The sequence below is a fragment of the Puma concolor genome, chromosome C1 (genome assembly GCF_028749965.1).
Source record: "Puma concolor isolate L17-30 chromosome C1, mPumCon1.1.hap2, whole genome shotgun sequence".
Taxonomy (NCBI): Eukaryota; Metazoa; Chordata; class Mammalia; order Carnivora; family Felidae; genus Puma; species Puma concolor.
In genome coordinates this window covers 129,899,784-129,913,072 of record NC_141674.1, presented here as the reverse complement: position 1 = coordinate 129,913,072, position 13,289 = coordinate 129,899,784, and the positions used below count along the sequence as shown (strand labels likewise).

The following is a 13,289-nucleotide window of genomic DNA, read 5'->3' as shown; positions in this document are numbered from 1 at the left end:
TTATTTTTAATAAATAATAAAAGTCTAAATGGGACTTTTTCTGGAACTGAAAAGTATGCAAGTAGTTTTATTTGATCTACTGTCAACTACCGTGTAGATGATGATGGCGACCCTGCAATCATTATGAGGACAAATGATAAATCAGCTATTGATACTTCTTATATAATGTGGTGATTACCCTATAAAAGGTGCATTGTTTCATGACTGGCTTTTGCAGTTTGATCATCATAATCTTTGGCTTTCACCTCACTTTTCACCAATTTTCTCAAGAACTCCAGTTTATCTTTGGTGTACGGACTATTGCATTTTGTATCCCTTTGTTCTGGCTACATACTGTTTTCAGCTAGAGACTGACCAACGAATACTCTGATGCAGTGACACAACATGTCTCAGTGGAGAAAGGTCATTGGTTGGAGGATGGCTTCATAAATAAATGGTCAGTTCGTTCATGAATATTTTGATATTTATAAAGGGACCAGCTTCCTTCAGAACTCACAATTATGCTGATTCAGGTGAAAAATACTGAGATGATGAAGATTCCTTAGAGTCATCTCATGTTGGTTATATCAATCAAAAAATATCATATAAGCTACCTTAACAATGTATCAAAAATAGAGTAGGTGGTTGTTGAAACTTCTTTTTTTAACCATCTGTTTTAACAACGCCTATTTCATATCCATTCCTAGAATTGGCCCTGGCTGCTTCTACCTGTATTCTATGGGGATTATGATATGAAATGGGTTATAACTATGAAACTCCTACTAATGATTCAGCCTGGTCCCAACTCACTAAACCCCTTCCACTCTAGCTTGGATTCCTTCTGCCCTCAGAGTAAGAGTGAAGGTCGCTACTGTGCATATCGTGATGCTTCAAATCTGAAAATGGGGCAGTTTTCTTGGACACTCTGTTGCACTCCTCTTGTTTGGGTTTATGTTTTTAAATAGTATTAGACATGGGACTTGGAATCTATTTGGAACCTGAATTCAATAGTAACTATAGACAGGATGCTTCATGAGCAGTACCAAGGAGATGTAGAAATAGAAATGGACTCTCTATTCATCTACTCTTCAAGCTATAAAAGAGAGAAAAGCACTGCCTTATAAAAAATATGTTTTCAATTTAATAAAGACCCAAATTACAGTAGGGTAAGTTTGCTAGGAATTCTCTCTGAGCCTTTTCCTCTCCTCCCTTGAGGAATTTTGGGAACTCATTAAGAGCAACAGTGAGATTGGGCCTACACTTAAATTGGCAATAATTACTTGCAACAAAGGAAAATGAATTACATGGTAAGAACTCCAGAAAAAAAAAAGCAAACAGGGAGGCATATGAGTTGTAACACACACACACACACACACACACACACACACACACACACAGAGGCCTATATTGTAATCTGCATATAGATTTAAAGCATATGAGACCAGATTACACTCCCATTGAACTCAGCAGTCTTCAGACTTTACTCTGAGGCTCCACTGACAAAGTGGATGTGGAAAATTAAAGCAGTAAAAAGCTCTCAAAACTATTCAAATATTTCTCAATTTCTATATTCATAAAAGGAAGTGGAGTCAAATGCAATGGTTCTCTGACCATACTTTCAGATACGAGGAGTCAGCCACCATGTACCTTTATAGTGGCATGCTTTAAACAACAGTTCTTCTGTGTCCCTGATACATAGTCATTGGATTAACTGAAAATTATGGTTTTGATAGCAGCTCTGGACAGTTGAATATGACCCAGACAAACAGTGCAAAGTATGTATGCAGGGGAAAGTAGAAAAGGAAATATAAGAATAATAGAGCAATAAAGAACATACCTATTTAACCTTAAATAGTTCATTAGAGTATATGAGCAATTCATATGAACAATTCATATGAACATGCCCATAAACCCTGATGCACTGTAGATGTGTAAATACAGTATTAGTGGTAGATAAAGTCACTTTGTGCATATGCCATGTTATTTGAATATTAAGAGTGGTTTGAGGGGCGCCTGGGTGGCGCAGTCGGTTAAGTGTCTGACTTCAGCCAGGTCACGATCTCGCGGTCCGTGAGTTCGAGCCCCGCGTCAGGCTCTGGGCTGATGGCTCAGAGCCTGGAGCCTGTTTCCGATTCAGTGTCTCCCTCTCTCTCTGCCCCTCGCCCGTTCATGCTCTGTCTCTCTCTGTCCCAAAAATAAATAAACGTTGAAAAAAAAAAAATTAAGAGTGGTTTGATTTCCACCATGGAATTATTTCTTTTGAATAGGATTTGACTTTTCAAGGCGTATGCACAATTGTTGGCAAGGTTGGTCTTCCAGAGCTGACAAGTAACTACAAGCGGCTGACCATGGTTGGGGCTCAATGTTGCCAATCTCAAGTTGATGGTCATCCTTTCTGATATGCACCCAACAATTAGGGTACTGAGTACAATGTTTCCATTTTTAAGTATTTCCTCCTATGGATTTATTCTTAAGGTTTTGGTGCCTGCTACCTAAGGTTAGTAGTGGCTAATTCTAGCAGATGACAAAATAAATGAAAAAGAAGAAAGGGGATACTAAAAAACCTCATTAACAGCTGGTCATGCCAATTTATTAATAGTAATCACGTATGTCTCTGGCTAAGATAATTTATTGTATAACACCTTCTGTCATTACAAAAGTATCCTTTATTATGGAGGGAGGGACTCAATTACATAAGTGAACACAATCTTCTTTGATACAGAGATGATATAGAATATTCTTGCTTCATTCTTCTCCCTTCCTTATTCTGCTTGCTTTGCTCCCATTGCCCTGAGAACACCAGTTCTCCCCACTACCCTCAAATAAATCACTTCAACAAGAATCCCGATCTCAGACTCTGTTTCAGACACAATTATTAATACTCTCAGTTCATAAGTTGAAGCTCGGAGAAGTTATATATATACAAAACTTTTTTTTTCTTCAAAATCACGCAGCTAGCAGGATTGGAACAAAGGTCTATTTTATTCCAAAAGCATGTGCTTTCCCAGGATCTCATCTGGTCCAAATCAGGTGTCAGATGCTACAGTGTAATTGTTAGGACACTTAGACAAGTCTGAGGTGTGTATTTAGGCCTACCCTCTACAATAAATGTGCTACCTGCGTTCATACATTTCATATTTTCCTTTAGTAAAAAGTAATTAAAATTATAGTATTAACACCTTCCACTCTGATAGCTCTTTATTTGCTTTTGAGTACTTGTCACTAGATTTCTGAAAGCAGTGGAAACTTACTACATTGTCTAAAATGTTCAGTTGATTTCATAGGGCTCTTTATACTGCCATCTACTACTTAATTCTCTTAACAAATATCACTTAGAGGCATATGGTTGTCTCATTTGGTAAGGCATATGATTCCTGATGTCAGGGATGTGAGTTCAAGCCCCACAGGTGGTGTGAAGTCTACTTAAAAAGTTAAAAAAAATATTGCTTAGATTTTTTTAATCCAAATTTAAGTGTAAATATTGTTTTAAATATACACTCTGGTGGACATGGATTTGGGGTCAATGTTCTTTATTTTTTTTTAAATTTTTTAATGTTTACTTACTTTTGAGAGAGACAGAGACAGAGAGCAGAAGAGGAGCAGAGAGACAGGGAGACACAGAATCCAAAGCAGGCTCCAGGCTCTGAGCTGTGAGCATAGAGCCCGACGTGGGGCTCAAACTCACAAGCTGTGAGATCATGATCTGAGCTGAAGCTGGATGCTTAACCAACTGGGCCACCCAGGCACCCAAAGGATCAGTGTTATTTTCTAATATAACAACATGAGTAAAAATGTTGGTCCCCATCTGAAACTTAAAGACTGATCTTCGGCCTATGTTTGGCATTGTTATAAATGGAAGATAAACAGTTCTGCATTCAGAGCTATGGTGCAAGGGTTTCCCCTACAGAGGGATTTCTTGGCCTATCTGGAAATTGCTTCAGGCACCCATGTACCTGTCATCCTAGAGAACGCTCAACTTAGGTAAGATATAGATTCCAGAAGATTTTCACAGTAAAGCAGACTAGTCCAAGCCATGACCATCTATCTGGGAGTGAGGTATGCTAAGCCAGAACCACAGGTTTAGAGATCAAGAGAAGACCATGGTATCATGGATTGCAGTAGGCTTTCCAAGAATAGAAGATTAGGCACCTTTGGTATTGCTTGGCAATAAAGAGCTCCAGACTTCTCTGTTAATGCGTTCTAGCCATCTATCTTTAGTTCTACTCTCAATAATCACATTTAAGTCCCATTAAAAGCTAACAAAATTTGATGGACCACTGTAAGAACTTACATACAGCAGAAATACCCCAATAAGAAGTTCCCCATGTGACACAAGAAGAGAAGGGCAGAGAGAGTGATTTTAGCCACCCTGCAGCTACTCTGTCTGTTAGAGTCACACATTTCCTGTCAGTAATATTAGCTCCCTGCAGCTATATTCCAATTAGACAAACCAGATAATATGCAACAATGTTGATTATGAAACCAGTAAATATTTACGAGGCTGAAAATTCAGAGGGACTTCTTAAAGCCCTTGCTGCCCCTTTGTGTTCTTAAAATTTTTTTTTAATGTTCATTTATTTTTGAGAGACAGAGAGACAGAGCATGAGCAGGGGAGACGCAGAATCCGAAGCAGGCTTCAGGTTCTCAGCTGTCAGCACAGAGCCCAATGTGTGGCTCAAACCCACAGACTGTGAGATCATGACCTGAGCCAAAGTCAGACGCTTATGCAACTGAGCCACCCAGGCGCCCCTGCCCTTTGTGTTCTAATCTGAGATCCATTTCCTCTGCTTATTTTTAAATATATGTATATATTAGGAGAATTTTTATAAAGTGATATAGCACTCAACACAGGGCCATATACACAACGTGAACATTTACAAGTACGGTGTCAGAGGCAAAGGGGCAAAATGGGGCTTTGGAGACACCTGAACATGGGTTCAAATCTTTCCTCCATAACAAGCTGCATGACCTTGAGCAGATTATTTAACTGCTTATCACCTCATCTGTAAAGTTATACCTGTCCTTTATAGTACTGTTGTAAAAGTTACGAAAACACTCCTGGCTCCAGTAATTGTGCCACTGAACAATACATGTTAAAAATGAAATGTTCTAACATTTCATCCATTTACAGATAAATAGTATGAGTTATGCAAAGACTAGTTCAAAGTCCTCTGACTTGCCATTAGAAGACCCAACTTGAAAACCTAGATCTTCTGGTTTCTTGTCTGGTCTTTGGTTTTCCCCATTCTATAATTTTATAATTTAGCTTATTATTCTCTTGTCATAGGAACTAATTACTTGATATAATTTTCAATTGTTATAGCAATTGGACTGTGCCTGCTCAAGGATACCACACTGATCACATATTATACAGATACTAAAAATGAAGGTTACCAGCTTACCTTTGCTTAAAAGAAAAAAAAATGCTGGAAATCACAAAGTTGTGGTACTTTGGAGTTAACACAATATTATTTTTTCATTATAGGGAAGAGTTGACAGAAAAATTATATGCCATTTGGGAGATACAAAGTCAGACTGGATTACATAAAATAGAAAAATATAAACTCATATACATTGAATTAAAAATATGAAATAGGAAAAATCAGTTTGAGATTAATAATACTCTTAGAATGTTATCGGTTAAATAATAAATAATTCATGAAATGCTAAATTTAGGGAGTTCTACATTCCACTGAACTGATGAAAATTCAACAAAGAACATGACTAATCCAAATATTAAGCTATTCTATTACAAGCTTTGATCTTTGAAATCTACCTAAAAAGATCCCTTAGTGGAAGCTTAGAATCAGTCTCTGTCTAAGGTGAAATAAATTGGATTCGAACTGTTCTGACCTTGAAATCTTTAACACAATTAGAAAGTATATGCCAAGCATCAGGTGTACATTAAAGAGATAATCCAGACACTTGGAAAAGAGAGAAAGAGCTCATTTGAAAATCTCTCCCCAGATCAATGTAGTTCTGCGGGTTTGACAGCGAAGTGTGGCTCACGGGGAAGCATCTAGGACATCTAGCACACCAGCATTTGCCTGGCAGCCAGCGAATTCAGAAAGTGAGACAACTGTGTGAACTTCTGATAAAGCAGTCAGCCGAGAGCCACAGGTGCTGGAGTCAGACTCCCATGCAACTTGCTTGCCCACTTTAATGTGACTAAATAAACTATCTCCTCTCGTGACTTGTGCCCCATTGCCACCACCAGTTGGAAAAAAGGAAAGAGGCTAACAAAAGACAGCTACTGGTGTGCTGTCTCAGAAGAGACAAGGCACAGATGCTTTTCAATGATAGTTTCCAACCTCTTCAACTCCAGAAGAGCTTATTGCTTATTGCTCTTAGGCTGTGCTGTGCAAGGATCAAGGCATGATCTAAATATACGATTCTCTCATTTTGGAAACACTTACTTTCTGCTTGTGGCAGGGGTGGGTGATGATCAGGGAACAGTGGTGCCCTAAGTGGAATCAGGGAGAAGTTTGGGGGCTGAGGGGTATAATGGAACCACAAAGGCAGTCTCAGCACCATCCTGAGGGTGGGTGCTTAAAAATTCAAGGGCCATGTATCCTAGTCTTTGTACTGTTCAATTTATTTTTTTATTTTTTTAAGATTGAAATCAGGCACAAATTAGAAAAATGCTTATTTTTAGGTTTTTGTTTGTGGGTCCTGACATCGAGGCTGGAATATAACAGGTAGTCAAAAAATGCTTGTGAAATTGAAGAGCAGCCTACTAAAGAAAATGCCAGTTATAAGAGCTATGGCACCTTGTCATTCAATTTTGACATAGATATTGGCTCTTCAGTGGCCTTTCTTCCCTCATCCCTCACTCCCTTGCAAAACATTTGTTCTACTTATTCTCCATCACATGATCTGTTTTGATTTCATCATCGGTTTCATCCTGACTATCTGTTATTTTTGTGTTTATTTCCTTGTTTATTTGCTGTGTGTCTTGTTATCACCATCCAATTTTTCACTGGATTCAGTGGGACTTTGAATGTCAGGGGTCTTTGCCTGGGATCTTATGTGTCCCATACACAGTGTAGCTTCAGCTTTTGGGAGAATGCCTGAAGCTCAGAAAGCATCCAGTGAGTATATACGTAAATTATAGGAATACACTTCTACAGTCCTGCCTTCAAGAACAGACATCTAAATAGCATGGTCACCATATAATTTATTTTTCACATTGTCACTGTTGACAATGAAAGAGGATGCTGTTAAGTGCCAGGATAATAGGTATAAACTTTACAAATCCTTGTTGAATACATAAAGGAACAATGGAATACATTCATATTTAGATCACTGGAGGGTTTGACAGATATCAGGATTATGGAATAATTTTTTTAAAGGTATTATTACATCTGACAATTCAGGAGATCAAGACATCTAAAGGTCAAGAAAGGATTTCCAAGAAGTCATGCTAATGGAGTTTTACAAACTACCTAGTGGTGATTTGTAACCAGTGCTATATTGAATATCAATGGATACTATTTAGATGACTTCCAAGTGTTTTATGCAAGTTGATTTCTCCCAAGTAGTTAACATTCCTTCGCTAATCCCACTGGTACCTTAGTTCACACAATTACTTCCTTAGGAAACCTTTGATTGTTTCTCTTTGTTTATTATTCTCTGGCTTAGAAAAGGTGAATTTAAGTTCAAACTCTAATAGCCTAGAATTCTCCAATAGTGGGATTCAGATTTGGAAATGTTTTTTCATTTGTTTGTTTTTGTCTTCCTAATAGACAACCAGGGTCTGTGCAGTCCACAGCACTAACAGAACTGCTTGAAAAATTAAAGTAATACTTTAATGCTAAACTTACAAATAGGGGTCTTATTTGTCAAGGTAGTATATTAGCACGACACGGAGATCTGTCATGTTTCACTGACTTGGTACAGTGGCAGAATTAGGACTGCCAGACAAAAATAATAATGAACGGATCTGATTCCTTTGCATTGAATACGTTCTAAGGTAATGTACCTAAGACATATGCATTTAGTTAGAGGGCCAGGAAACCAGCCACTGGCAGGGGTTGGCTGCCTTTGGGCTTGTGATCCAGTCTGCAGGCTCTTCCACTTCCAGCTTTCTTCTATGATCCAGAGCCACCTGGGCAATGACAGATATTAACTGAAATTCCTCCGATGTGCCACCTATTGTGCTCATAGGAACTGAGGGGATTCACACATGAAGAACCCAAACGGCGTTTGGCCCCTCAGACGTGCAGACATTGCAAGTGATTTGACGCATGCAAGTTAAGAGTAGTAGGAGGCAGTAGTGCAGTGATGGTAAGATGCTCCACACTCAGGGATGTGACTGAAATATACTGTATTAGAGCAGAGAGAGCCTATGCACCAGTGGAGGGTGATGGGACTAGAGAGGCAGGCACAGGTGAGATCCCACAGGTCTTTGTGGACCATGCTTGCAATATAGGACCTCATCCTTTCTCTACTTTTCCATGCTACCCTTTACCCCATAAGAGTCACACCTCCCAGAGACCCATGAGGACAAGACTGCAGTGTTTATAGCTGTAGAATAACCAGGCTGAGTCACTGCTGGACAGAGGAGCAACCAGTTGTTCTGACTAAATACATCATTAATGTGGAAAACATCTCTCATTTGTATGTCTTCAGCGAACTCATCAACATACAATATTACCTATTTGCTTGTTTACTGTCTCTTGTCGCTCAGTTGCATTGTAAACTCCATGAGAAGAGGGCAAGTATCTACCTCCCCCCAGTGCTGCAATCCCCAGCACAGTGAACCAGAACTGGCACATGGGTATTTGTTTCATGAATAAATTACTCTTAAGTCAATAGGAAAACAATTGTTGAAATTTGCATTTTTTGAGAGAGAGAAAGTGCACGCCTGCGCACACACACCGACCCACCCACCCATGTGAGTGGGGGAGGGGCAGAGAAAGGGAGATCCAGAATCTGAAGCAGGCTCCGGGCTCTGAGCTGTTAGCACAGAGCCCGATGCTGGGCTCGAACTCACAGACTACGAGATCATGACCTGAGCCGAAGTTGGACACTTGACTGACTGAGCCACTCAGGCACCCCAGGAGCAGATTCCACACCCATTGCAAAGTCTGATGTGGGGCTTGATCTCACAACCTTTGAGATCATGACCTGAGCCTAAATCAAGAGTCATGCAGGCATCCCTCAAATTTGCAATTAAAAAAATTTTTTTTAAATATTTATTTATTTTTGAAAGAGAGACAGAGCATGAGCAGGGGAGGGGCAGAGACAGAGGGGGAGACACAGACTCCGAAGCAGGCTCCATGCTCCAAGCTGTCAGCACAGAACCTGACATGGGGCTAGAACCCATGAACTATGAGATCATGACCTGAGCTGAAGTCGGACACTCAACAGACTGAGCCACCCAGGCACCCCACAAATTTGCAATTTTAAAATACACTTATGCTGTGACCATAATGTGATTTTGAATGGGGTGAAAGGATGAGAAATGAGATTGGTAGACAGAGTGACTAAGTCTATATGATAATCCTTAAAAGATCCTAAGTAGTGTCTGATGACCCTCTCTACTCTTGGCAGCTAAGAAGATGGAGACAGAAATTAACATAAAATAAACACCTATTATGTGCCAACTACTGTGTTAGGTGTTCATATACTTCATATCATTTAATTCTCAAACCAAAAACACCTCCAGCGTGCATAAATTCCATTTTATAGATAAAGAAGCTGAGATTCAGAAAGATTAAGTAATCTGCCTAAAGAGCTGCAATTTGAACCTAGATTTACCCAACTTTCAAGTGGATGCCCAGTTGGCAACTACACCATGCAGCTGATCAGAATATTTGAGGAAAAGCAGGTCAGTCACTGAAATCTTGGGTTTAAGGTTTGCCATTTGCTTTCCTGAGGTTCTTTACAGGCTCTCAACTGTGCGGAAAATGGCAGGTTATTATTGGGCATTTGGACTCCCACATTTTCATTGTGAGTGATGCTCTTTGCAGAAGTAGTTTTCAATTTCCTTAGTCACATTTTCCTAATACAAATCCCAGCTACTGTTTTTTGCTCTACCCTCTCCAAAATCTGACAGCTCAGTTCACAGATGAGCCCCTTTTCCAGGCTGCACCCTGCCACAGTTACTCAGACAATCCCAACTGAGGCAGAGAATTATCGGCAACGCCAGCACACTCATTTCAGAGTAGCTCAGAAATTAGCCTATGTACTACTGCCAGTGGGCCAGTCACAGAACTTCTAGGAATCTGTTCCCAAGTATTTCTGTTTGACAGTCAGATGCAGGTCTTGGTGTACCCTCCTCCCATCTTGATTCCATGATTCCTGCAACTTGCAATTCTTCCCTTCATCTCCTCTGCTTAGTGCCTAATCATACAACAAGATTTTTCCCTAGGACCCTAGTCTAATTTTCTGACGTTTACCTTGTGAGAAATTAAAATTCTTTTTCAGGACCAGAGTCCTATCCTAAACCACAGGTCTGTGCTTTCCCATTATGCTCTTGTTGTGCTCTCTTCCATGGACAATGTCTTGGTCCCTACTTTGGCCCAGTGCTGGTGTGCCCTCTATATAGCCACTTGTCTAGCTCCTGAGTATCAGTTGCCCTTCAATCCTTGCCATTGCATATCATTTGCTCACCGGCATCCTGGGAACTTGTGGTCATGATTTCTATCTGTTCACCACAGATGTAATACTCCTTTTTCTCTATAGCGTAACACTGTTGCTAAGAATAACTGGCCATCTAGAGAATACATTTGCTGCTCAACCATCTTGCACTGAACTGGGAACATGGGACTAAATTTTGTATAATATAGATGATGGAAGGATGGGTGCTACTTCCAAACTGGCTCATAAAAACCTGCACAGAGCCAACTGGATGGCACCATTTGGCTAATATTGGTTGTATTAAAGTGGTAGATTCTCCATCAACCTGTGTCCTTGATTGACTTTTTTAAAATTTTTTTTTCAACGTTTTTTATTTATTTTTGGGACAGAGAGAGACAGAGCATGAACGGGGGAGGGGCAGAGAGAGAGGGAGACACAGAATCGGAAACAGGCTCCAGGCTCTGAGCCATCAGCCCAGAGCCCGACGCGGGGCTCAAACTCACGGACCGCGAGATCGTGACCTGGCTGAAGTCGGACGCTTAACCGACTGCGCCACCCAGGCGCCCCTTGATTTTTTAAAGTGCAAGCAACACCTCCTTTTATGTGAGTGGCAAATTAGTCTCCAGTCAGGATATTAAGCGATTGTGATTTGGGGGTTTGCCCAACACAGGAGTCAGCTATACTTACATAGTACATATTTCTTCCAAAAACCAGGGAGGCCAACATTTTTTTGGGTTGGTTGAGCTTATGACCTTCTGAGCGAACACTGTCCCACTGGTCTAGCAGCTTCTCTGGTGTCTGCCACTGTTACCAAGTCAGTTTTGCAACCTCTGCCTAGAAGTAAAGGACTCATACAAGACCAAGTTCTATATCTCTTCCCCTCTAGGTCAGCCTCATGTTGCCTCCAACTGGTCAACACGCCTTATGATCATTTGTCAATTTATGGCTTACAGAAAGGCATTTATTTTTTTCCTTTTTTTAAAGTTTATTTATTTGTTTTGAGAGTCGGGGGTGGGGGGAGAGATATGCAGACAGAGATGCAGAGAGACAATCCCAAGCAGGCTCCACACTGTCAGCGTAGAGCCCGATGCAGGGCTCAATCTCACAAACCATGAGATCATGACCTGAGCCGAAATTAAGAGTCAGACGCTTAACTGACTGAGCCACCCAGGCACCCCCAGAAAGACATTTAAAAACAAAACTGTCTGGGTGTGCCTGGGTGGCTCAGTGGGTTGAGCATCGACTTTGGCTCAGGTCATGATCTTGCAGTTCATGGGTTAGAGCCTGGTATCAGGCTCTGTGCTGACAGCTCAGAGTCTAGAGCCTGCTTCAGATTCTGTCTCCCTCTCTCTCTCTGTCCCTCCCCTACTCGTGCTCTCTCTCTCTCAAAAAAAAAAACATTTAAAAAACTTTTTAAGGGGCGCCTGGGTGGCGCAGTCGGTTAAGCGTCCGACTTCAGCCAGGTCACGATCTCGCGGTCCGGGAGTTCGAGCCCCGCGTCAGGCTCTGGGCTGATGGCTCGGAGCCTGGAGCCTGTTTCCGATTCTGTGTCTCCCTCTCTCTCTGCCCCTCCCCCGTTCATGCTCTGTCTCTCTCTGTCCCAAAAATAAATAAACGTTAAAAAAAAAAAAAAACTTTTTTAAAAGCCAAACTGTTTACTGGAAACAAACATAGGGAAACCAAGTACCTCCATGGCCACAAGTCTTTGAACATTCTGTCCAAGCTGTCCACCCTGAGAGCTGACAGTTGACTACACATTCCACCAGGCAGTGAATGCTCATTCTCTGGGGCTTCTCCAAGTTACGCTGTAGATGGAAATAAAGTATGATTTTATTGAAGAATCATATCACTGTCAAAATAAATCACTATCCTTTCATGGGAAAGACTATTCTATGCCCTTTATGCTACAATAATAATCTTTCTACATCTTTGCAGGGAAAAATATCCTCTCTTATAGAAATTGGTGGGAGTCACAGAAAATGGTTGTCCTTACATCACAAATGAGAAATATATTGGCCCAAATTTATTTTTATGAGATCCACAACTCTAGAATAGACCTGCAATTAGTGTTCTGGGAGAGTAGGCAGTTAGATGCCACAGAAATCTGTCCTTGATTAGCAAACACAGAATCAGGAGGATGCCTCAGTTTTAAATTCAGGTACCTTGCACTTCTGGATGGGTCAACAGCACATAGAGAGCTCAAAATTAACAGCTATCTAGGCTAAAAAAATAATAAGGATAAAAACAAAATCAACAACTATGCTCATTAAAAAGATCAATTAGGTTGAAAACATAACCATACTCTTAATCATGGGAAAAGTTGGTGCTTTGGTTTATTTCTCTCTTGTCGTCTCTGAAACCAGCATCTAGGCAAAATCTATTGCTTTTTGTAATGGCCAAGCTAGAAGAGATCTTAGTGAGAGAATAAATCATCTAAGAAACACTGAAAGAATAATGAAAAATTCCACTACAGAAATCATACACCATGTGCTTATTTAGGAAAACTCTGACATTGAACACATGTTAAATGTTAGCAATGTCCACACCAAATTAAAATTAATGATTTTAGCATGATTACGTGCTGCATGGGCAAAAGAGAAATTACCATATAGGATCTATGATCCATTTGAGATGTATGGATATTCCAGATAGGTTAATAGTTTGGGACTTCTTTAATATTCTTTAAACATTTATTTAACATACATACATATTTGGAAACTGATTTT

The 13,289-nt window shown here is 40.3% G+C and overlaps 1 protein-coding gene across 5 annotated transcripts in view; it reads right to left on the bottom strand.

Moving 5' to 3' along the window:
- The window catches only part of THSD7B (thrombospondin type 1 domain containing 7B), a 1,494,436-nt gene that overhangs the window by 27,981 nt on the left and 1,453,166 nt on the right, over positions 1 to 13,289 (bottom strand). For all 5 annotated transcript variants that reach the window (XM_086718478.1, XM_086718480.1, XM_086718479.1 and 2 more), the window contains one exon: positions 12,251 to 12,368. In XM_086718478.1, coding sequence (XP_086574604.1) covers positions 12,251 to 12,368 — 118 coding nt within the window. The remainder of the gene's footprint in view (positions 1 to 12,250; positions 12,369 to 13,289) is intronic.